This window comes from Mustela erminea, chromosome 17, assembly GCF_009829155.1.
Source record: "Mustela erminea isolate mMusErm1 chromosome 17, mMusErm1.Pri, whole genome shotgun sequence".
Taxonomy (NCBI): Eukaryota; Metazoa; Chordata; class Mammalia; order Carnivora; family Mustelidae; genus Mustela; species Mustela erminea.
The window spans coordinates 7,130,610-7,156,409 of record NC_045630.1 but is presented as its reverse complement, the minus strand read 5'-3'; the positions used below and the strand labels follow the sequence as shown (position 1 = coordinate 7,156,409).

The 25,800-nt window shown below is 41.0% G+C and overlaps 1 protein-coding gene across 4 annotated transcripts in view; it reads right to left on the bottom strand.

Annotated features, from left to right (window-relative positions):
* Positions 1–23,259, bottom strand: part of WDR64 (WD repeat domain 64) — a 138,702-nt gene extending 115,443 nt beyond the window's left edge. For 2 of the 4 annotated variants that reach the window (XM_032318651.1, XM_032318653.1), the window contains exons 1-2: positions 22,390–22,717; positions 17,022–17,152 (exon numbers count right to left, since the gene is read on the bottom strand). In XM_032318651.1, the coding sequence (XP_032174542.1) occupies positions 17,022–17,152; positions 22,390–22,534 (276 nt within the window). In that variant the 5' untranslated portion in view covers positions 22,535–22,717. Of the gene's footprint in view, positions 1–3,275; positions 3,429–17,021; positions 17,153–22,389; positions 22,718–23,168 lie in introns of those variants that run through there. The other 2 variants (XM_032318652.1, XM_032318654.1) reach the window with 2 other exon arrangements.
* Between the last annotated feature and the right edge of the window lie 2,541 nt (positions 23,260–25,800).

Here is a 25,800-nt window from a genome sequence, read left to right as displayed (position 1 = left end):
TCACAAGGACGGCCCTAATCACTTTCTACAGTTAGATTTCACTGTGGGAAGATCGAGGCGATCTAAACATTCTCTCTCGTGTTTTCCCTTCTTCCCATCAGCAAAATTTTATCTTTTCAGAAATCATGGCTCTTCTGCCATACACACAAAACCTGTGGATTTAGCATTTTGTGCTTTGGGGAAGGATTGAGAAGAGAGAAAGAGGGCTTTCAGTAGACCTCTGTTGGAATGGACAGGAATTTTGTGTCACTGTGGTTTTCTCATTCTCACTGACTGGTATAATCGCCATTTAGCAGTCATGTATTGGTCGGCAACTTGATTTTTTTTTTTTTTTTTTTTTTTTAAGTAGGCTCCATGGAGCCCAATGCAGGGCTCCAACTCATGACCCTGAGATTAGGACCTGCACTGAGATCAAGAGTTGGGCATTTAACCGGCTGAGTCACCCAGGCCTCTCTGGTCTGCACCTTAGCACTGTGTCGTTTGAACTCAGGATGTAGCCTTCTGGCAAAGAGCATGCGCTGTGGAATCAGACAGCCCAGTGTTTGAGTTCCAGCTCTACAACTACTTGGCGTTCAGCACTTGATAAACACCTTCAACCCCTTATGCCTCAGTTTCCTCGTTAGTAGAATAAAGGCACAAGATTCTTTTTTTTTTTAACTGATGTCTAAATGAGGTGACATGTGTAAAGCATTTTGCACTTTGGCACATAAGAATTGTTTAAGACAAATATTAGCTGTAACTATCATTATTAGCCTAGGTTAAGAAGGCTGCATGGAAGAGAGGGAAAATAATAATAAATTATATCAAGACCACAACCGCTCATGAGAAAACTCTTTGGGGATAGTGCCTTAAAACCATCAGTCCACTTGGGGATGGAACTCGTTCTGCTCATAAAAAAAGGCTAGTCGGGCAGGTGCTGCACTGAGTGGATGGTGCAGGAGAGTGCAGGGGAGCGTCACTGAGAGAAGTTTATAGGGCCAGCCAGCCATTCAGAACTGGGAGGGAAATGCAGCTTCTTGTCCTCCTAATCCAACAGGTCCCTGTAGCCTGTGCATCCTTTCTTACCCAGTTCAAAATTGGGGGCGTGTCACCTCAGCCACATATCTCCACAAGGGTCCTTCCTTTCCCACCACTGCACTGTCCTGGAAAGCACCCCCCCACCCCCCACTGCGGGGTAACAGGACCACCTGTGTGTCTTATACCTGCGCCCCTGTGGCTGATCAGCCTCTGAGAAAATCACCCACTGGAGGCCCCCCGTCATTCAGGAGCCCCCCCGACCCATGCTTCCCTAGGCGATCCCATTGGTGGTGCCCAGCAATAGAGTCAAACCTGAGGCGCTCCTGTCCCACACATGCACCCCCTTCATTGTCACTCTCAACAGCTGACCCCCTTCCCACTCCAGATGACAGGGCAAGCCACCAGATAAGAGCCTCCTTGGCATTCTTGTCACCCTAGTTACAAAACCAACATTCTTTCTTCCTATAGAAGGAAGGAAAATTTCCCTTGCAGAGGAAAATGTTTCTCCTTTCTAAATCTCTCCACCTGTCCTCTGGGTCCCATCCCCTTGACGCCATCCTCCGTGCTTGTCACCTTTCCCCCCATTATCACTTCTCTCTCTAGCATTCTTTTGACTTCCTACTGGCCTGTTCAAACCTTTAGGGCCACCTGGCTGGCTCAGTCGGTGGAGCATATGACTCTTGATCTTGGGGTTGTGAGTTCAAGCCCCATGTTGGGAACAGAGCCTACTTTAAAAAAAAATATTTCACATCTTAAAAAAAAAAAAAAAAATACAACAAACCGAAAGCAATTACAGAAAATAATCCTTAGTCCCTTTCTTTCGTTTCTGTCTCAACATTGCTGCTCCAAGCGTTGTAACTCCTCTCACTGCTATGGAATTTGAATTCCTCTTAGAGCCACATTTGGTTTTGGTGGTTGTAACAGTAGACACACTCTTCTTGAACTTTGACACTTTCCCCTCTATGTTAGTTCTCCGTGGCTACCGAAACAAAGGTCTGCAAACATAGTGACTTAAAACAACACCCATGTATTAGCTCACAGTTCCATAGAAGGCCAGCATGGGTCTTGATGGGTTAAAATTCAGATGTCAGCAGAGACGGGTTCTTTATTGAAGACGTGGGGAAGAATTGGCTCTAAATTCATTCAGGTTGTTGGCCTGAGGTCCCTGTTTCCGTGCTGGCTCTGCCCAGAGGCCTCTCTTCTGTCTTAGGAATGGGTCCTCTGTCTCACACCAGCAATGGCCCTTCAAATACCACACTGCCCCCCACCCCACCCCACCGCAGATAATCCCAGATAATATCCCTACTTTAATTCAGCTGATTAGCAACTGCAAAATCCTTTTGTAGCAGTAGCTAAATTAGTGTGTGATTGAATAACCAGGGCATGGGATCTTGGAAGGGGCACCTTTAGAATTCTGCCTATCATATCCTCATTTTTAAAGTGCAGTTCAGGAGGCGCCTGGGTGGCTCAGTGGGTTAAAGCCTCTGCCTTCTGCTCAGGTCATGATCCCAGGGTCCTGGGATCAAGGCCCATGTTGGGCTCTCTGCTCAGCAGGGAGCCTGTTTCCTCCTTTCTCTCTGCCTGCCTCTCTGCCTACTTGTGATCTCTGTCTGTCAAATAAATAAATAAAATCTTTTTAAAAGAAAATGAAACTCTTGAATTAAAAAATAAAATAAAATAAGGTGCAATTCAGTATGATTTACATTCCCTGCGTAAAATACAACAAAAACATGGCAAATGCTTGCAACCAATTTAACTCCAGACTACAGTGAGGCAAGTTTTTAGATAATAATGTAAACTGATGATGTTAAAAATGATAATTTCTGTGTTAATGAATTCCAGGGTTTCTCAGGGTCATAGAATTGCACACCATATGTATTATTACTGAATTTGAGATAACGTTCTGTATGTCTATAATACTTATACTGTGAAAGCAGTTTACAGATAGTTATTTAACTCAATCTGCAATTTTGCAGTAATTCTTATAGACATAGGAACAGCATATCTGTTAAGTGTCTGAGAACAGATGTGGAAGGCTCTCCTTTGACAGGCTATATTGGTTCTTTTGACTAGCACTTGGGTCTAAAGCCAGGTTCTAGACCTACTAGTCACATGACTTCAGGGCCCTTTCTTAATTTCTCTGTGCCTGAGTTTCCCCACCTGTAAAAAATAATAACCCCAACCTCACACCTTGGTGTCAGAATCAAATGAGGAAATCATGACTAGATTACTTAGTAAATAGGAAGATAAGAAAGTACCTGGATGGGTCAGAGGAGCGAGATGGCGGAGGAGAAGCAGACCTAAATTTCCTCTGGTCCAAGGAATTCAGCTGAGATAGTTACCAAACCATTCTGAACACCTACAACCTCAACAGGAGATCAAAGAAAAGAACAGCAGCAATTCTATGAACAGAAAAGTGACCATTTCTGGAAGGTAGGACTTGTGGAGAAGTGAATCCGAAGCGGTACATGGGGAGAGACTGTGGTGGTGGTGGGGAGCCTCCATCAGCCATTTGACAGCAAGCAGTAGAGCAGAACCCGAAATGGGCACTTTCAGAAGTCAGGTCCGCGGAGGGACGTCGCTCCAGAGGCTAAGCAGGGGGTGGAGCCCTCGCAGGGTCAGTGTGGTCTCAGGACCCGAGGGGTCCCAGGAAGAGCGGGGGTGTCTGAGTGCGGCAGAGCTCCCAGGTGTCGGAGCGGGGAAGCCGGAGGTAGAGACGGAGCCGAGCAGGGAGCTCTCAGCTCAGGGTTACCTTACATCATAACCCGAGGCAGCCGAACCACAGCTGTTCCAGCAGCGACGCCACAAGTGGCAGGTCCAGGGAGCCTCCCCTTCCTGCTCTGGGAGAACCAGTGCAGCAGGAGCCTGCCGGGTTTGGGGAGACTCCAAACGGGGCCACATGCCAGAGATAGAAATGCTCGGTCACAGGCTGGGTGAGCTCGGAGCGCGGCCAGAGACCAGGGAGAGGGACTGACGGCTTTTCTCCGAGGGCGCACTGAGGAGTGGGGCCCTGAGCTCGGCGCTCCTCCGCCCAAGAGTGGGCGGCCGCCATCTTCATTCCCGTCCTCCACAGCGGTACGGAAAGCGCTCAGGGAACAAAAGCTCCGGATCGCTTAGCCCGGGCCCTGGCGAGGGCGGTGCAATTTGGCCTCAGACAAGCACACCTGAGAGTGGCGCAGCAGGCCTCTCCCCGAGAAGATCCGCAGGAACAGCCAGCCAGACCAAGTTCACGGATTAGTGAGAACTGAGGAATTCTAGTCTAGTGGAAGGCAGCACCTAGAATTCATGGCTTTCCTCCCCATGATTCTTTAGTCTTTCAGAACTAAATTTTTAAAACTTTATTTTTTCTTTTCTTATTTTTTTTTTTAAGATTTTATTTATTTATTTGACAGACAGATTACAAGTAGGCAGAGAGGCAGGCAGAGAGAGAGAGAGGAGGAAGCAGGCTCCTCACTGAGCAGAGAGCCCGATGCGGGGCTTGATCCCAGGATCCTGAGATCATGACCCGAGCCGCGGAAGGCAAAGGCTTAACCCTCTGAGCCACCCAGGCGCCCCTCTTTTCTTATTTTTGAAAAATTTTTCCTCTTTCCTATTTTAACCAAATCTTGTTTCAACACCTTGTTTAAAATTTTTTTTCTAATTTCCAATTTTATAGTCATATGCTATCCATTCACTGTATTTAACATATATATATATACATATATATATACATATATATATGTATATATATATGTATATATATATATGAAGTTGGGGAAAAGAAAAAATAAATAAATAAAATTTTTAAAAGGAGAGAATGTGATCAGGCAGGAGAGTAGAACAAAGCTATACACTAGATTTAGGGTATATTTGGGTCTGTTAGAAGAAACTGTATCCCAAAACTTTAAGGAAAGAAATATATATATATACACATATATATGTACATGAGATATATATATGTATGTATGTATGTGTGTGTGTGTGTATATATATATATATATATTTCCACTTATATTTATATTTATATTTTTCTGGAGTTGTTGTTACCCTTTTAACATTTTGTTCTTTCATTCATCTGTTCTTCTCTGGACAACCTGACAAAGTGGAAAAACTCACCTCAGAAAAAAGAAAAAGGCAGTACCAGCCACTAGGGACATAATGAGCATTAGCAGGATGTTGGAACTAGAGTTCAGAATGTTGATTATAAAGATACTAGCCATGTTTGAAAAAAGCATGGAAGATACTAGAGAATCCCTTTCTGGATACTAGAGAACCAAAATCTAACCAAGTTGAAATCAAAAGAGCTATTAAGGAGGAGCAATAAAAAAAATGGAGGCTCTTACTGCTAGGATAAATGAGGCAGAAGAGAGCATGAGAGATATAGAAGACCAAATGATGAAGAATAAAGAAGCTGAGAGAAAAAGTGACAAACAACTACTGGATCATAAGGGGAGAATTCAAGAAATAAGTGATACCATAAGATGAAACAATATTAGAGTAATTGTGATCCCAAAAGAAGAAGAGAGAGGGAGGCAGACGGTATATTGAGGAAAGTTATAGTGGAGAACTTCCCTAATTTGGGTAAGGAAACAGGCATCAAAATCCAGGAGGCACAGAGAACCCACCCTCAAAATCAATAAAAATAGGTCAACACCCCGTCATCTAATACTAAAATTTAAAAGTCTCAGAGACAAAGAGAAAATCCTGAAAGCAGCTCAGGACAAGATGTCTGTGACCTACAATAGTAGAAATATTAGGTTGGCAGCAGACCTATCCATAGAGACCTGGCAGGCCAGATAGGACTGACATGATACATTCAGAGCACTAAATGAGAAAAATAATGCAGCCAAGAATACTATATCCAGCTAGGCTGTCATTGAAAACAGAAGGAGAAATAAAAAGCTTCCAGGACAAACAAAAATGAAAAGAATTTGCAAACACCAAACCAGTCCTACAGAGACAATATATAGTAACAGTCAACTTACAGGCAATACAATGACATTAAATTCATATCTTTCTGTCATTATCCTGAATGTAAAAGGGCTAAATGCCCCAATCAAAAGACACAGGGTATCAGAACAGATTAAAAACAAGACCCATCAGTATGATGTCTGCAAAAGACTCATTTTAGACCCAAAGACACCTCCAGATTTAAAGTGAGGGGGTGGAAAACAATTTACCATCCTAAGTCATCAAAAGAAAGCTGGGGTGGCAATCCTTATATCAGGCAAATTAGATTTTAAGCCAAAGACTATCATAAGAAGTGAGTAAGGACACTATATCATATCACTATATCACTATATCATACTTAAATTTTCTGTCCAACAATAAGATCTAACAATTTTAAGTATCTATGCCCCTAACATGGGAGTAGCCAATTATATAAACCAATTAATAATCAAAATCAAGGAAACACATCAACAATAATATAATAATAGTAGGGGATTTAACACTCCCCTCACTGAAATGGACAGATCATCTAAGCAAAAGATCAACAAGGAAATAAAGGCTTTACATGACCTGCTGGACCCAGAAGGACATCACACATATATTCAGAATATTCCATCCCAAAGCAACAGAATACACATTCTTCTCTAGTGCACATGAAACATTCTCCAGAATAGATCACATTCTGGGTCACAAATCAGCTCTCAACTGGTACCAAAAGACCGGCTTCCCAGGGGGATTCTACCAAACATTTAAAGAAGAATTAATACCTATTCTCCAGAAACTGTTCCAAAAGATAGAAATGGAAGGAAAACTGCCAAACTCATTTTATGAGACCAACATTACCTTGATTCCCAAAACTAGACCAAGACTCCACCAAATAGGAGAATTATAGACCAATATCCCTGATGAACTTGGATCCAAAAATTCTCACCAAAATACTAGGCAAAAGGATCCAACAGTACATCAAAAGGATTACTCACCATGACCAAGTGGGATTTATTCCTGGGCTGCAAGGTTGGTTCAACATCTGCAAATAAATTACTGTGATACATTTCATTAAAAAAAGAAATAAGAAACATATTATACTCTCAACAGATGCTGAAAAAGCATTTGACAAAGTACAGCATCCTTTCTTGATCAAAACTCTTCACAGTGGAGGGATAGAGGGTACATACCTCAATATCATCAAAGTCATCTATGAAAAAGCCACAATGAATATCATTCTCAATGGTGAAAAACTGAGAGCTTTCCCCTTAAGGTCAGAAACATGACAGGGATATCCACTATGACCACCTATTCGATATAGCACTAGAAGTCATAGCTCAGCAATCAGGCAACAAAAAGAAATAAAAGCCATCCGAATCAGCAAAGAAGAAGTCAAACTCTCTTTGCAGATGGTATGGTAATTTATGTGGAAAACCCAAAGACTCTACTCCAAACTGCTAGAACTCATACAGGAACTCAGTAAAGTGGCAGGATAGAAAATCAATGCACAAAAATAAGTTGCATTTCAATACAGCAACAACAAGACAGAAGAAAGAGAAATTAAGGAGTTGACCCCATTTACAATTGCACCCCAAGCCATAAGATATCTAGGAATAAATCTAATCAAAGAGGCAAAGACTCTGTACTCAGAAAACTAAGAATACTCATGATAGAAATTGAGGAAGACACAAAGAAATTGAAAAATGTTCCATGCTCGTGGATTGGAAGAACAAACATTGTGAAAATTTCTATGCTGCCTAGAGCAATCTACACATTTAATGCAATCCCTATCAAAATACCATCAACTTTTTTCAAAGAAATGGAACAAATAATCCTAAAATCTATATCAAACCAGAAAAGACCCTGAACAACCAGAGAAATGTTGAGAAAGAAAACCAGTGCTGGCAGCATCACAATTCCAGGCTTCAAGCTCTATTACAAAGCTGGAATCATCAAGACAGTGTGGTACTGGCACAAAAACAGACACATGGATCAATGGAACAGAATAAGAGAGCCCAGAAATGGACCCTCAACTCTATGGTCAACTAATCTTTGACAAAGCAGGAAAGAATATACAATGGAAAAAAGACAGTCTCTTCAACAAATAGTGTTGGGGAAATTGGACAGCCACATGCAGTAGAATGAAACTGGACCATTTCCTTACACCACACACAAAATGGACTCAAAACTGGTGGAAGACCTCAATGTGAGAATGTGAGACAGGAATGCATCAAAATCCTAGGGGAGAACACAGGCAGCAACCTCTTTGAACTCAGCTGCAGCAACTTCTTCCTAGAAACATCACTGAAGGCAAGGGAAGCAAAGGTTAAAATGAACTAATGGGACTTAATCAAGATAAACAGTTTGCCCAGCAAAGGAAACAGTCAACAAAACCAAACAGCTAAAGCTTTATGTTTTGAAAGGAAATGTTTTAATCAAACAATTTTTTTTAAGATTTTATTTATTTATTTGACAGACAGAGATCACAAGTAGACAGAGAGGCAGGCAGAGAGAGAGAGAGAGGGAAGCAGGCTCCCTGTTGAGTAGAGAGTCCGATGCGGGGCTCCATTCCAGGACCCTGAGATCATGACCTGAGCCAAAGGCAGCGGCTTAATCCACTGAGCCACCCAGGCACCCTCAGACAATGTTTTTAAAGAGCAGAAAACATATTTCCTATGATGAATTATAGCCTCAAAGATCTCAAATTTCTCTTTCAACAACTTAAATTTCAGATGAGTCGTTGTGCGTGTGACATGTCTGGAATACTTTATAACTAGTGTTAATAATGCATTAGAGTATTAATTTTCTTTAACTATGTTATTTAAAGGACTTGCTCCATGCTTTAAGTGATTCATTTATTAAACTACACTTTTTTCCCCAGATTACATAAGGAACATGTAAAACATTCAAAGGAAATAAAAAGCAGATAGAAGAAAATAAAAACCTGCAAGGTGTCAACCTATTTTTTAATCTACCCTGGAGTATTTTAAAAATACTTTTGAGCCTTGGTGGCTCCGTTGGCTAAGTGACTGCCTTTGGCTCAGGTCATGATCTCTGGCTCCTGGGATGGAGCCCTGCATCAGGCTCCCTGCTCAGCAGGGAGCTTGCTTCTCCCCCCTGCTCATGGAGTCTCACTCTCCGTCTAGCTCTCTCTCTGTCTCAAATGAATAAATAAAATCTTTTTAAAAAAAAAAAAAACTTTTGAAGTTAGCAGATACAGTTTTAGATTTATAATAATTCACTTAAAATCACTTTGGGGAGAATAGAGTTGTAGGCACCCATGTGGTGTCGCATGCCTCTTTTAAAAATTAATTTGAGTAGGCTCCTAGGAAAAAATGTGTTTATGAATTGCCCACTGGAAATGCAGACTAACATTGTATTGTAGGAAAAGTGGATTGTATCTCTACCAAAATTAGCACTGACTAGTTTTATAAACTTAATACCATCACATTTCCTTGGATCTCTTTACATCTAATTTTTCTCCTTATAGATTGAAAAGAAAGGTCTAGGTTTTTATTTTAAAAAAATAAACCCAGTTCTTCTTTTAGTTGAGTTACAAGGTTTCATTATTCTATAAACGTTCATTTTTCCAAGTGCACTTGAATATGAAATCTAGAAAAAGAAAGTATGCCTTTTTATGGCATTGCTACAACAAAGAGATTTGTATTCAGAATCAGTTTTGGGGCGCCTGGGTGGCTCGGTTGTTTAAGTGCCCTGGGTCATGATCCTGGCATCCTGGGATGGAGCCCCACATTGGGCTCTCTGCTCAGCAGGGAGTCTGCTTCTCCTTCTCCCTCTGCCAGTCTCCCCACCCCGCTTGGGCTCACTTGCTCTCTAATGAATAAAATCTTTTAAAAAAGAATCAGTTTTTTACATTCGTGCCTGACTTTAAAAGAATAAACCCAGTTCTTCTTACCTGATAAGGTTAACAATGGCTGATTTTTTTAAAAAATGGTAATCTGTTCTGAGACAAAGTTAGTCTCCCAGCCCTGAATTTCCATTTTACAGGTGTTGGATATGAAGGTTAGAAAGGTTAGGTCACACCGCTTGGAATAGAAATGCCTCTTAGGAGCGTTGACACAGATAGTTTGTGAGGAGAATGACAGAACAATAGAAGGAGATGTTTCCTGCAATATTTTCTTAAACCTCATTTTTCTTCATGTATATACAGTTTACAGAGGCTGCTCACAAGTGTTCCTATTAAACTTGCGTGTGATTTATGAAGAGAAGAACCCAGGTGATACAACAGAATAATGTCATATGAAATTAGTGCAGACAGAAGGAGAAAGTCTCAGCACCAGGACCAAAACCCATTTTCGCTGTGGCTTGGGGTAAGTCAATTAACCTTTCTGCGTTTCATTTCCCTCATCTTTATTATTGCAAAACATCGCCCGCCTCAGTCTACGTGGTGGGGAGGGGCTGTTGAGGAGAGTAGATGAGAACATGGGAGGTGTCGGGAAAAAGACAAATGCAAGATAACTAGGATGTTCTAACCAGAAAGGCAAGGAGAAGGAGAAAGAGGGGGTAGACGCGGAAAAGAACGGGGCTCTAATTCCTCACCTACACAATGAAGCAGTCTGGGTTTTCCTTACTTATTCCTTCATCCATTTATTTTAAGGACAAAGAAGTGTTCTGTTTACATACAACAAAACATCTGTAACATAAATCTCTCTCTTCAAAGCTGAGAACATGGAGGCCAGGTTCTCACATAAGTGGACTGACCGTGTCTCATTTGTTGGCCTCCTGGGACATTTTTAGGGCATTGATTTTCTGAATCCAAGTGTGTAATATAATATCAGCAGACTTCTGTTGTTCCTTGAAATGCATAAATTATTTGATGTTGATATGAATTACTCATTATACACTCATTTTCATATTTTTGGTGATCCAGAAATATTACATTAGAAATTCAAGTACATGAACCATTGCACGTGAGAAATGTTCATTAAAAAATTGAGAACAGTGAGGATATGTGATTCTCAAAATTATTGCTACTCCAAGTTTAGTGACAGAGAATTCAAGTTATGAGTAGAAGGGACAGTATCCAAAGGATTTACACAGTGTGATTGAGCCTAGATCCTTGAGAAAACATGTTTATTTTGTACACTTACAACCTTTAGGAAAAAGACAGCTATTTCTGTATTCCCACAAAATTACTCACTGTCTTATCGTTCATTTGATTTCTTAAAACTCTGACTGTCTTGCTATTCATTGGATTTCTTAAGCTAATCTTTGTATGATTAAGGGCTTTTGTTAATATATATGTCATATATGGGGCACCTGGGTGGCTCAGTTGGTTAAGCGACTGCCTTTGGCTCAGGTCATGATCCCGAAGTCCCAGAGTATATGTTTATATTATATGCTTATATATAAATACACACACACACACACACACACACACACACTAAAAGAAGGAGAACAGGCCAGGCCTAACTCTCCCCTTGTCTCCCTGTTTCGATGTGAAACTACAAAGTACTAGAATTTTAAATTCTCACTTGGACTTCTAGGACATTACTAAGGCATGTGTGTCAAAATTGGAGGACAGAACCTATTTAATTTAACAATTGCTAAACTTAGAATTTAAAAACTTTTACATATTTGATGTATGGGCCTCTATTTATAATTTTGCTCAAATTAAAAGGGATATTTTGCACATCTGACTTATCCATAGAACCAGTTGAGAGTAAAGAATTTGAAGTCACATTCTTCAGAATGAGCATTTCTGATCATGGTGGCTAATTGTTATCATTTTCTTAGGTCTTCTGATGTTTAAACACACTATATATATATATATTTTTTTTTTAAGATTTTATTTATTTATTTGACAGACAGAGATCACAAGTAGTCAGAGAGGCAGGCATAGAGAGAGAGAGAGGAGGAAGCAGGCTCCCTGCTGAGCAGAGAGCCGATGTGGGACTCGATCCCAGGACCCTGAGATCATGACCTGAGCAGAAGGCAGAGGCTTAACCCTCTGAACCACCCAGGTGCCCCTAAACACACTATATTAAACTTTTTTCTCTTATGCTTGTGTTCTTAGAGAACAATGCCAAATGTCTTCTTATTCTTTCTGGAACTGTTCCTAAAAAACAAAGTTGGACTCTTTCTGTGGGACGTGGTCTGTCTATCTTTCCGTCGTTTGCCAGCAAAAATCCATCTTTGCTGATCAGGGCGAATTCCTTCTATGTCTATTTTGACATTTTCTCTGCTGTTCAATAAAAACATAACGAGAGCCATATATGTAACTTTAAATTTTTCTAGTAGCCACATTAAAAAATGTAAAAAGAGTGAATTAATTTAATTGTATTTATTTAAAAAGATGTTATTTATTTATTTGAGAGAGAGAGAACACAAGCTGGGGGAACAGCAGGCAGAGAGAGGGAGGGGGAAGCAGGCTCCCCATGGAGCAGAGAGCCCGATGCGGGGCTCGATCCTGGGACCCTGGGATCATGACCTGAACTGAAGGCGGAGGCTTAACCAACTGAGCCATCCAGGCACCATTTAATAATTAATTAATTTTTTAATAATTAATTTTTTAATAAATAATTTTTTAATAATTAATTTTTAGCCTGATGTGTCCAAAATATAATTTCCGCATGTAACCAATATAAAAAGTTCCTAGGGAGCCATTTTACACCACCTTTATGTATTACATTTTTGAAATCCAGTGTGTATTCAATAATTATAGCACATCTCCGTTGAGACTAGTTACATTTCCAGGCCTCAGCAGCCTCCTGTGGGTAGGGGCAAGTGTTTTGGGCAGTGCGGCAGTCTAGAGTTTCTAAGGGTTCCATTTCCAATGAGGGTCTTTCCTAGCAAAGCTTCTTCGATATTTTGTGCCGCTGGACCTTCACTAAGGATAAATCCAACATTTCCCCATCATTCTCTGGCCGTATTACCAATACAGCTGTCTCGTTTTACCTGTGCCTTTCAATCAGGGGGCCTCTTCAGGTCCTGGCCCAACCTTTCCTCAGGTAATACCCAGCAGTTACTCTCAAGTTCTCTGTAGTGGATTCTGACAAAATGACTAACATTCCCTCTAATTTTAGCAACACAAACATTAACTCATGATCGTTCCAGAAAAATAGGTCATCACTGTATAGAATTCAGGTAACCACAAGGCAGCTCTCAGAAACCTGCTGCTGAAAACCCAAGACACACTGGAAAATTGACCATTGAATGTAGGGCTCTAAAGGCAAGCTCGACCAAAACAGGCTCTAAAAAAACAATGGAAAAGAAAAAAGGAAAGAAGGAAGGAAGAGAAGGAAGGAGAGAAAGAAAAAGAAGCAAGCTTGGCAGTCACGATTCATTGTCCTTGATCTATACATCTTATTTATTTGTTTGTTTGTTCTGTCTTTTCATTGCTTACAATCTCCAGTAAAGTACTGAAGAGCAGTCAAGATAATAGGCATCCTTTTCTTGCTCTTAACTTGAATGAGAGTGTTCCTAGTACTTTTTTAAAAGATTTTATTTATTTGACAGAGATCACAAGTAGGCCGAGAGGCAGGCAGAGAGAGAGGGGGAGGGAAGCAGGCTCCCCGCCGAGGGAAGAGCCCGATGCAGGGCTCGATTCCAGGACCCTGAGATCATGACCTGAGCCAAAGGCAGTGGCTCAACCCACTGAGCCACCCAGGCGCCGGACTGTTCCTACTATTTTATCATTAAATATGACCCTTGATTAAAGAGGTTTCTAGAGACTTCTGGTTAGAAGAGCACATCCTAGGGGCACCTGGGTGGCTCAGTGGGTTAAGGCCTCTCTGCTTTTGGCTCATGTCATGATCCCGGGGTCCTGGGATAGAGCCCCGCATCGGGCTCCCTGCTCAGCAGGGAGCCTGCTTCCCCCTCTCTCTCTGCCTGCCTCTCTGCCTACTTGTGATCTCTGTCAAGTAAATAAATAAAATCTTAAAAAAAAAAAAAAGAAGAAGAGCACATCCTAAAGTAAGTCCCCTCCCCCCACACACAGTGAGTCACACCTTTGCAGAACCCTCATCCCTTGAGTATGCCTAGAACTTGTGACTTGCTTCTAATCAAAAGAATAAGGCAAAGGTGCTGGATTATTTCGCCAATGATTATATTACATTATACAAGACTGTCCTCAGGGACTGTGCAGAAAGCCTTGAAGAAGTGAAGTTGTGAACTGCCTATGTAGTGTTTCATAAGGCAAAGAACTGCAGACAGCCTTGGAAACATGAGGGCACCTTCTAGTCTCCAGCTTCCAGCCAATAAAAAGCTGAGTCCCTTCATCATACACAACAAGGAAATGCATTCTGCCAACCCCTGGAATGAGCTTGGAAGAAGATTCTTTACTTGTTGGGTTTCCATATGAGAATAACATGATTGCAGCCCTGTGAGACCTTGAGCAGAGGACCCAGCTAAGTTGTGTCCAGACTCCTGCTCCCTGGAAATGGTGAGATAGTAAATGTGTGTTTCCTGAAGTTGTGAAGTTTAGAAAGAAATAAATCTTGGCATTTGCGACAGCATGTGTGGACCTTGTAAGCATTATGCTAAGTAAAATAAGTCAGACAGAGAAAGACATAATATCACTTATATGAGGAATCAAAAGAATCTGAACTCATAGGAACAGAGACTAGAATGGTGGTTATCAGGGAAAAGGGGACATGTTGTTCAAAGAGTTCAAACTTCCAATTATGTGTTCAGACTTCCAAGATGGATGTGTTCTGGGGATCTAATGTACAGAATGGCAATTATGGTTAAGAATGCCTCATGATGAAAGAATAAATAAATAAATGAAACAAGATGGGATCTCCCGACAAACCGTAAGAGACTCTTAATCTCACAGAACAAACTGAGGGTTGCTGGGGTTTGGGGGGTAGGGAGAGGGTGGTGGAGTTATGGACATTGGGGAGGGTATGTGCTATGAAGTGTGTAAACCTGACGATTCACAGACCTGTACCCCTGGGGCTAATAATACATTATATGTTAATAAAAAAATAAAAATTCTTTTAAAAAAAAGTTTAAAAAAAAAGTAAAAAAGAATGCCTCATGATGTACTTCCAAGTTGCCAATAGAGTAGATCTTTAATGCTCTCCCCACAAAGAAGAAGCAGTAATCATGTGACATGAAGGAGGTGGCGGCTAACCCTATGGAGGCAGCCATTTTGACACAGAGAAATGTACAAATTAATACATTCTGCACCTAAACTTACACAACGTTCTACGTCAATAAAGCCCAGGGGAAAGTTGCTAAATTAGTGGTCATTTTTTATAGCAGCTCCAGAAAATGAACACAACCTTTTACCAAATTCAGGAAATTGTTCATCATTCTTATTCTGCTAAGATTTTTTTTTTCTTTGTAAAAATGGGAATGGCTACAAGATTTCTATAAAAAAATTTTTTTATGTTAGTTTAAGATCAGGAGTCAGCAAACTTTTCCTGAAAAGGGCCAGGTAGTAAATATTGTTGACTTACAGAGCATTCAGTCTCAGTCACATTATTCATTTCTGTTCTTGTAACACAGACACAGCCACAGAGTATACAGATGGGTGAGTATTCTGTGTTCCGATAAACCTTGTTTGCAAAACACGTGGCTGTTCAGTTTGGCCTGTGGGCCTTAGCGTGCTGACTTCTAATCAAAGTTATCAAATAATTGTTTTTCTCTTCTAACATATTGAATGAAATATGTTCCTGGACTTTCTAATATTAAATTACCCTTACTTTTCTGGGATGAGTTCTACTCAGAAATAATTTTTAATGCACTGCTGGATTTGACTTGTTAAAATTTTATTTAGGATTTCAGCATCAATATTGGCCTATCGTTCCCTGGCATTTTTTCTCTGTTCAGCTCATGTTATTACAGTCTCATAAAATGAGTGGGATAACGTATCGGCTTTTCTTAAGTTGTACAAAACTATATATAATGCAGGAATTATGTATTCTTTAAAGGCTTAATAGGCTTTTTGTTTACAATTTTTCCCCAAAACTAATTCTTTTTTTATTTGGACGGTTCTTAGAGTTTGGACAATCTTTTATTATTGGTTCCTAGTTTTCTTATATTGGAGTTTACTGAAATGTTCTTTTTACTTTTATGCATGCACATTTTTGTGATGTGTATATAGTTGGGAAGATGTGTCTTTCCTATATCTCGGGTCCAAAGTTCTATTTATACACATCTACCAGCTTGTTAAAAATGATAGGCAAATCCTTTCCATCTTTGCTTTTCATTTTGTTTACTGTATCTACTGATTTTTTTTTTTTTTTTTTTTGAGCAGGGGTGAGGCAGAGGGAGTGGAAAGAAGAGAGTCTCAAGCAGGCTCCATGCTCAGTGCAGAGCCCGACACAAGGTTCCATCTCACAACCCTGAGGATCAGGACCTCAGCCGAAATCAAGAGTCAGACACTTAACTGACTGAGCCACCCAGGTGCCCCTCTATCTACTGATTTTTGAGAAAGAGCCTGCTAATTTTTAATATTACTTCCATTGCTTATAAACATGTGTGCAATTTTTTAAAATTGTAAGTTACCTCGAATCCTTTTAGAATAGGAAGAATCTGGTTTACAAACAAACCTACAGAGTGCAGTCTTCTGTGAGTTTCAACAAAGATCAGAGGCATTCCTTTCTCCTTTTCCGTAGATCCATAGAGATATATATATAGTCCATAGATCACTTCACCAAACATGCGTCTCTATGTTCATCCAAGAACAGACAATGGTGGAAGGGACACAGAACTGCACAGACAGGAAGTGACTCAGGAAATGGTAGAGGTGGTCAACCATAGTCTTTTTCTTCTCTTACATGATATTTGTATGCTTTGAAACTATTGAAAAGGAAGATCTCTCCTTGAGAATGTAATGAAGGCATTTATCATATTGGTTGTTGTTAATGGCATGTATATTTCTTCCATTTGGCAGCTCCATCTAAAGGTATTCAAGAGTTAGCCATGAATAATAGAGTGAAACTTCTGTCTGTCTCACTAACGTTCAGTTAGGGACAGTGGTCACATCTTTAATGGCATTCACACATGCCACATACACGCCTGGGCTTAACCCTTGTGGGAATCACACTTGGATAAATTATTTATTCTGAACAAGGAGAAACAATACCTGGATTTCTTATGATAAACATGAAAAATGCTACCTCACACCAGTCGATAGGTACATCAGGGTTGTTGCAGAGTTTCCTGTAAAAGCTTTTCACATCTTGACTCTTCACTTCTGGACCGAAGAGTTCTTGCACAACCTCATAAAACTTGTCATAATCGATTACATCTGCATTGTAACAAATTGCAAGAACATAGTTACCAAACTCCAAGGACTCAGCTCCTTTTCCTATCTTCTAATCAGTTTCCTCATTTCAACCTATTAAAACCAGATAAGGCCTCATTTTAAGGTTCTTTACATTAGAAACATAACTCAGTACTTGACTAAAATATTACTTAGAATAAAATTTGGTCTTCAGTCCTTCCTCCACAGCTTATGTTTCAACGAGGAGTTTTGTTCAGGAATACAAAGAGAAGAAAGTGGATTCGTTCTTTCCTGTTATGAAAAGTTTTACCAATCAGGAGTGTCTGCGAGAACTCATCTCAGGTAGCAGAGACAGGAGCAAAGAGCAATTCTTAATCGGTTCCTTGACGGTATGTGGACACACACACACCATGCTTGAGTTCGATTCTGCCAAATTTAGTGATTCACTTGGGAGCTACTATGGAGTCTAAAGATAAGGAGGAGTTTGACACGAAAAGGCATCATTATTGTTAAGTGTGAGAACCGAGCTAGACACTGGGCTTCAAACTAAATCAACAAGTTCCCTTCCTCGGGGAGTTTACGCTCTAGTGGGAGAAACATAAAATCCACATGCAAAGATACAAATATTTACCGATTGAGACAGGCAAGACTAATTCCTGGAGTTAGGCATTGGATGAGCGGCTGTCTGTGTGTAAGGGGACTCTCCGGGATGCTAGAAATGTTCTTTGCCTGCATCTGGCTGGTAGCCGCAGAAATGTTTACAACGTCCACGTCTACTGTGCTAAACACTTAAGATTAGCGTGCTCCGGAGGCTCTCCTGTATGTCACACCTTAGTAGCAAAGTAAATGTATAAAGGTGTAAAGTACAAAGGTACAGAGCGAGCTAAATACTAGGAAGGAAACCAATACGGTGCTGTGATAGAATTACCTATCAATGGTGGTGGGCTGCGATGGACCTCAGGAAAGCCTCTTTAAGGACATGGGTAAAAAAATTAAGCCAAGACCCGATAAACAAAAAGGAATCAGCCATGCGTACAGCTAGACAAGAGCATTTCAGGCAGAAGCCAACAAACAAAAGGACTCTGAGTCTGGACAGAGCTTGGCATATTCTGGGAGGGTCACTGGGTAGGAAGAAGTGAGGGCAGGGAAAGTACTGTCACGGGAGATTATCAAGAAGGAGGGTCAGGCTGGAGTCAGCAGTTCGAATTTTATTCTCAGCATGCTGGTAAGGTATTGCTTTTCTCAAAGCATAGTGGCTGCAGCAAGAGGTAAGAATGACAGCTATGAGCCCAGAGAGAGGCTAGTGCATTAGTCCAGGTTTCAGATAGTGGAGGCGTGGCCAGAACGATGCAGCTGATTTTTCAACTTCGTTATTAATTGTTATTAATAACAATATTATTAATAACAACAATATTAATTATTATTAATAACAACCCCTTTCTTGCTTGGAAATGTCCTTGATTGGATGATAAGTGATACAGGCACTGAGAGGTAGTACTGGAGATGGTGAGATACAGTTGGAGGCAGAATGGCAAAGACTTCTAATGGACTGGAGGTTTTTGTGGGGCAGGAGTAATGAGTGAAAGACAGGCAGGATTCAGACCAGGGGTTCTCATCCAAGGGAGGTTTCCCCTCCGTCTCCTACAGGGACATTGGCAACGTCGTCTACAGACAATTTTGCTTGTTAGAATTAGGGATGGGAATGCTACAGCACCTAGTCGATAGAGACCAGAGATATGCCTAACCATCCTTCAATGCACGGGATAACCCCTCCCACAGCCCACATTCATATACACAGAACAAAGACGTTAGTAGTGCCAAACTTGAGAAATCCTGTTCTAGATTCATGCTTAAGTCTCAGGTTTTCAAACTCAGCAGATTCTGGTGCTACTTACCAAAGCAGGGGCAATTGAGGAGGGAACATGATTCCTGGGGAAAATAAAGCATTCCCTCTGGGTCATACGACATTTAAAATTCTTATGAGATATCTAAATAGATTAGTCTCTTTAAATTCACACCATGGTGAGTGTAATGTGTTTCCATGTAAATGTATTTCATTGTAGATGTGGCTAGAGGACGATGATGAAACTTTTCTTTCCTAGGGTGATTTTAATTCTATCAGGTCATTGACAAGAAGATTAAAGAGCACAGATGAATTCCTTGACATCAAAACATTCTGATTCTTAGCTTCCTGCCTATAGTGAGAAGCAGATCTTATTTTCCAGTATTAAGAACTAATATGAAGGTATGCCAGCCTTAGCAGTCTGAAAAGTTAAGATTATATTTCTCCTTCACAGTCTTTCAGATCAGTCCCTCGGTCAGAGTAGGAAATCTAGCAGTAATTAGTTCTTATTGAATCTATATTATATATAATAGACATATAATATACCCACTATACATTGGGCTGTAGTGTATTATAGTATAATATTCTAAAAAATATATTACTATATATCTATTGAAATATATTTGTTCTGTATCAACACATGTATACATATACCTACACATATATACACATAGGTACTATAGAGGAGGGAAGTTTTTCAATGTAGCTTTGAAGGTTGAAGTGAAAGCAAGATTACCTTGTTTGCTTAGCACACATTTTTTTTTTTTAAATAGGCTCCATGCCCAGGTTGAATTCATGACCCTGAGATCAAGACCTGACCTGAGATCAAGAGTCAGCTGCTTAAACGACTGAGCCACCCAAGCACCCTGCGTAGCACACATTTAAGGAGCACTTCCTGGACACAAGACTGGGCTAGTCCTAGGGTTACAAAGCCCCTTCCGAGCACTCACAGGGCAAGTGCTGTGGAGAGAAGGGGCAGGAACACACATCAGTTTCTGCAGGTCAAGGGAAATCCTCGAGATGGCAAGAAAGTGCATTAACCGTGCTAAAGGTGGCTTTGTTTGGGGAAAGGCTTTACAGAAAGGTGAGATTTGATTTGGTCTTAAAAAGTGAGCAAGACTTATGGGGACAACGAAAGGGAGGAAAGACATTCTACACTGAAGGAAGGATACATGCAAAATCAGAGGCATTACGAGTATGAGGTGCTTGGGAATGCTGACAAGTTCATTTTGGGATGGAAGGTTCATAGAGGGAAAGTTCCAGGAGCTGATATGAGAAAGGTAGATCGAGGCATGGCTGGGAATAGCCCCAAATGCCAAGTTCACATATATGGAACTTTAGAGCAGAGTTAATAAGCCAGGGATGTGGCATTTAAAAAAAAAAATAAGGAATAACTCTTGGCAAGAAGATGATTATATTGAACCCCTGTTGTAATAGCCCAAGAGTAAGATTCCATGAGATAGTCAAAGGTTATAGCAAGATATCTAGTTTAGGAGACTAGGTGAATGGCATCAGTGCTTTAAGACTGAGAGAGAACACAGGAAGACTTCCAAAAAAAAAAAAAAGAGGCAAAGAAAGAATGAGAAAGAAAAAAATACGAGAGAGCTGTGATGAGAGACACAGAAGGAGATAGTATCTGGAAGCAGAGGAGTGAGCTGATGCATTGAAAGGGCCAGGTATGCTGGAAAATGAAAACAATCGAACTTGGCAGTCATATTAGGTGCTGGGATACCTCAGTAGGAGCATTTTCAGCAAAGTGATGAGAGAAGTCAGACTTGAATAGCTTGAAAATTAAGTGGTGATGCTGTGGGGAAATTTAGTGGAGAAACAAAGAAAGGCATACAGTGATACCTTACAGGGAAGAGAAAGTCAAAGTCAGGATGTTTGGGAATATTTTTAGTTTGAGAGAACAAAGCAGGTGTAAAGGAGATTTTGAAGTTGTTGCAGCAAAGTGATAGCCTTGGACAGGAGGACAGATGGACAAAATGACAGATGTTGCTTTGGGGAAATTCAGAAGTGGAGGAAAGAGAGGTTGAGGGGATTCTTGTCTTTTGGTCTTGTTTTTCCTTAGGATGCTGGAACCATGGCTGAAAGGAGCTGAGATCCAGAGAGGAGTCAACAGAAGTGGTAAAGGTTTGGGAAATCAATTACAGAGACGGGTAAACAGGCTGACTGGGGAAAAATAAAAGTTCTGTGCAGTGGTTTAGAAGCCCAGCCAAGTTCACACTCATCTAAAAAGTCCATCTTGAAGCTCTGAAGCTTAGCTCTAACACATAGATTACTCGGGCAGATGATTTTCCTGTCATCCTTTAACAAATAGGATGGGGGGGTAATAGCAATAATAGTAATATTTGCCTATTAGAATTGTCAAGAGAATCAATTAATTTATATTTATTAACGTGATTTATAAATTCTCTTTTTCAAGGTGATTTATAAATTCTTGACCACTATCAAATAATACCAGCTTGTGTTTGATCATCCAAAGTCAACAATTCCATTCTTTTGTGGCTGTACAGCCCGGGACAGGCAGAAACTGGCTATGCGAACCCCATCACAGTTATGGGGCTCTGCTCTTTTCCTTGTAACAGCAGGCTTTGTTCTGTTAGTCTTGGACTGTGCTGGTAAGCGTTATCTGTCCCTGCTGTCCTCAGCGCCATCCACAATGCCCTGAAGCTGTCCCCTTGAGCGCTGACCCCCCATTCTGTGTCATTTTTTCTGCTGTTAATATTCTTGGCAGACTACTGCCTACCTCATTCCGCTAACCTTGGCATGCTTGAATCGTTTCAGCCGAGAGATATGGGGAGAGGCCGAGACAGTGAAGCAAAGTTGCAGAAAAAAACACTTTGCTCTGCTTACAAAACTCTTTGTGGTCTCACCATACCCTTAAGTAAAGAGAGAGCAGGGTGGTTTCCATGGCTTGCTAATGGTCACTGTGTACTCCTGAGAGTCCCAGGTCAACCAGCAAGCCATCGGGTGTCGATCCCACGGAAGAGCCCTTCGAGATCATTTCATCCAATCTCTTAATTTTACATTTGAGCCAACTAAGTTTCAGAGAAGTGAACGAAGCTTCCCCCAGGACCACTTAGGCCTTTAGCGAGTCATTTGATGTCTTGGCTCTTTTTTTTTTTTTTTTTAAAGATTTTATTTATTTGACAGAGAGAGATCACAAGTAGGCAGAGAGGCAGGCAGAGAGAGAGGAGGAAGCAGGCTCCCTGCTGAGCAGAGAGCCTGATGCGGGACTCGATCCCGGGACCCCGAGATCATGACCCGAGCCGAAGGCAGCGGCTTAACCCACTGAGCCACCCAGGTGCCCCGATGTCTTGGCTCTTAAGCCATGGTGCTTCTCTTTGATGGCTTGAAACATTGCACGGTTCTCATCCACACACCTGACTCTACTGCTCATAATCGCTGACCTTACCTTCTTTCTGGATAAGCAGTCCTCCTCTTTCATCTCTTTTCTGGGCTGCTGCTTGCTCAACCAAGTTTTTAAACCCTTTCAAGGCTGTCCTAAAATTATTAATCTGAAGTTCAGTGTTTAAATGCTTTTGCTCCTTGGTATCCATGGGGACATAGGGAATCTCTTATTTCTGTGCAGAAAGAAAGAGCACAAATTTGTCAACTTGAAACAACCTCCAGTTGTCACACTGCCTCCCTGCTGTCTCACGTTTCATCCTGGGTCGCATCCCTTTGATCTTAAAATCTCATATTGTGGGTAGGAGTCAGAGCCGCCACTGGGACCTTAGCCTGGCTTAATCTAATGCATTTCATATAGAGAAGCATTTCAGTAAAAACCCTGACCTCATAATGTTACTAGTGTCTTTCATATGGTCCTCATTGCATCATAATATCTCTGTAACCTCCCCTTCCTTTCTAAGGAGGGCACTCAGCTTTCTTTCCTCACAGACTGTGTGAGTGTGTGTATGAATGTGTATGTGTGTGTGACTCAGTGAATGTGGGGGAGGGGCACCCCCTGGGAGGAAAGTAGAATGGATTTCCTTCCCTAGGGAAGGAAATTGGGCATCACTTTCTCTCCCCTCTAACTCCTCCCACCTCAAGCCATCTGCCTTCCTCAAGATGTTGTGGAAGTCAACTTGACATTCATTCTAAAAACACTTCTAAAGATGAAAGTGTCCTTCCATGTATGTTCCTGAAAAAGATATTTTTAGAGGTCGGAGGAAATAAAAACGTTTCTTCTACCTTTATCCATTGACGTTCGATTTAAATAAGTGAGGCAGAGATGGGCAAGGAGTAGTTTTTGATTGAGAAGAAAGTTCTTCAAGATGTCATGAGTTGAATACGGCACATGGAATATAGTCAATGGTATTGCAGTGATGTAGGATGGTGACAGATGGTCCTACATTTATGGTGAGCCCTGAGTGATGCATAGAATTGTCCAGTCATCATGATGTACACCTGTAGCTAATATAACACTGTATGTCAAATATATTTCAATAATAAAAACTAAAAACAAAACAAAACAAAAAACAACAGCAACAACCCACTGACCAGTACTTCTCAAACTATCAAAGCCATTAGAAATGAGGAATGTTTGAGAAACTATCACAGCCAAGAGAAGCCTAAGGAGATTGAATGACTCGATGTAATGTGGTACCCTGGTTGAGATGCTAGAACGGAAAAAGACATAAGGTGGAGAATAAGGCAGTCTGTTTAACTCTAGGCTTTAAACTAATAGCAAAGTATCAATATTGGTTCATGAGTTGTAACAAATAAGCCAAACTCCTATAAGATATTAATAAGAAGAGAAACTGAGTGAGAAGTTATTATATGGGACTGCCTGCACTATATTCTGTTTTTCTATAATTCTAAAACTGTTCTAATGGGGCATCTTCCTGGCTCTGTTGGAAGAACATGTGACTCTTGATCTCTGGGTCATGAGTTTGAGCTCCATATCCGACATACAGATTACCAAAAAAATATAAAAGTAAAAAAAAAAAAAACCTATTAAATAATAGGTGAAATGGTTTCCCTGAGCTGGTATAAAAAGATGATACAAAAGAAGGCATCTTGATAGCACTCCTGTCTCTTGGGTCACATTCCTGCAGCCTGGAAAGACGCCATCTGTGCAGCAGGACACCCCTGTCACAGCGCTACCCCTTTGCCATCATTTAGGGAATCCCCTTATCCTCGCTTTTATATCCTATGCCTTTCTTTCCCATGGATGATTCCCTCATTTTGGTGGCTTACATCCAGAAAGAGTGTCTGGGAGATAAGTTTTTGACATACCCTGCATATTTGAAGATATTCTTAATCTTCTCTTGCATTCGAGTGCTATTTGGTTGGGGTTATAGTTCTGGGTCGGAAATCACTTTCGTTGAATATTACGGAGATATTCTTCCATTGTCTTTTTTCTTCTCATGTTGTTATAAAGTCTTTTTGGATCAGCTTCTGCTGCTAATCATAAACTATTCTACCCCTGATCCTTTGTACATGACTTGTTTTTATCTCCCCCACCACCACACATACACACACACACACACACACTCAGGAAGCTTATAAAGGTTCTTTTTGTCCCCAAATTTCACTAACACATAAAAAATTTCACTACAATGGTATTGGTATGGTTATCTATCTATCTATATCTATTGATTGATCGATCTATGTCTTCACCTGTTCTTGTGTCATCTTTTTATCCTGAAAATGTCCAAGTAAACATGGTCCAGATTCTTAGCTGGTCAGCTGGCATCATGCCCTTCTTGTGCTCTGCCACATGCATCAGCTGAGAATGCTTATTTCACCCCAGAGGAGTAATATCTTCATTGATTAATTTTTTTTTAAAGATTTTATTTGTCAGAGAAAGAGAGAGAGCATGAGGAGGGGGAGCTGCAGACAGAGGCAGGGAGAGAGGCAGGTTCCCTGCCGAGCGAGGAGCCTGACGTGGGACTGGATCCCAGTCTGAGCCAAAGGCAGATGCTTAACTGACTGAGCCGCCCAGTCATCCCTTCTTTGATTAATTCTGATTTATCTTGATTACACACAAATCATAACTTCACTAACCAGTTCTTTCAAGAAATCGAGTGTACACTCTGTCCTATCTCCTTGGTCACTTGCACTCTGCTTTTAAGAACAAGGTTGTAAATGAGGTTTTATTTTAAAACAAATGTATGCATCTTGGGGAAGAGGAGTGTGGACAGATACACAGTTTATAGATTAAGCTGAGTCCTACATCCAAGGAGATATATGCACTAGGAGAACTGATCTTCAGAACTAGGCATGCAGATTCTCTCTTTTTTTGTTTAATTCAATTACATTTACTAAATCTTTATTTAAAATTCTTTATTTTATTTCTTAAAGCTTTCACTGATTTGTCAGAGAGAGAGAGAGTGCACACAAGCATGAGTGGGGGGAGGGGCAGAAGAGGGAGGGGCAGAGGGAGAAGCAGGCTCTCCATGGACCAAAAAGCCCCATGTGGGACTCAGTCCCAGGACTCTGGGATCATGACCTGAGCCCAAGGCAGACGCTGAACCAACTGAGCCACCCAGGCATCCCAAAGATGTTTCAGAAGGCAGGAAAAGGTGCAGATATATTTGGCAAGACTTTTCAGTAAGGGTTTCCCACCAGGGACCAAGGTTAGAGAGCCAGCATCCCAGTCCTTGGACGTTTACTCCATTGAGTAGGGGTCTGGAAGTTCCCTGTAGGTGACATGTGCCTGATGCAGAAGGCTGGGGTTATCAGGGATCCCATGCAGGAATGGCAGATAAAACGCATCTCCATTCCCCTCACTCCCACCCCCTTGTACATTGTAAAGGACTCGCGTGGAATACGGGAGAGGGATGACTTAATGCTCTGGTGTAGGATGATAGTAAAAGGG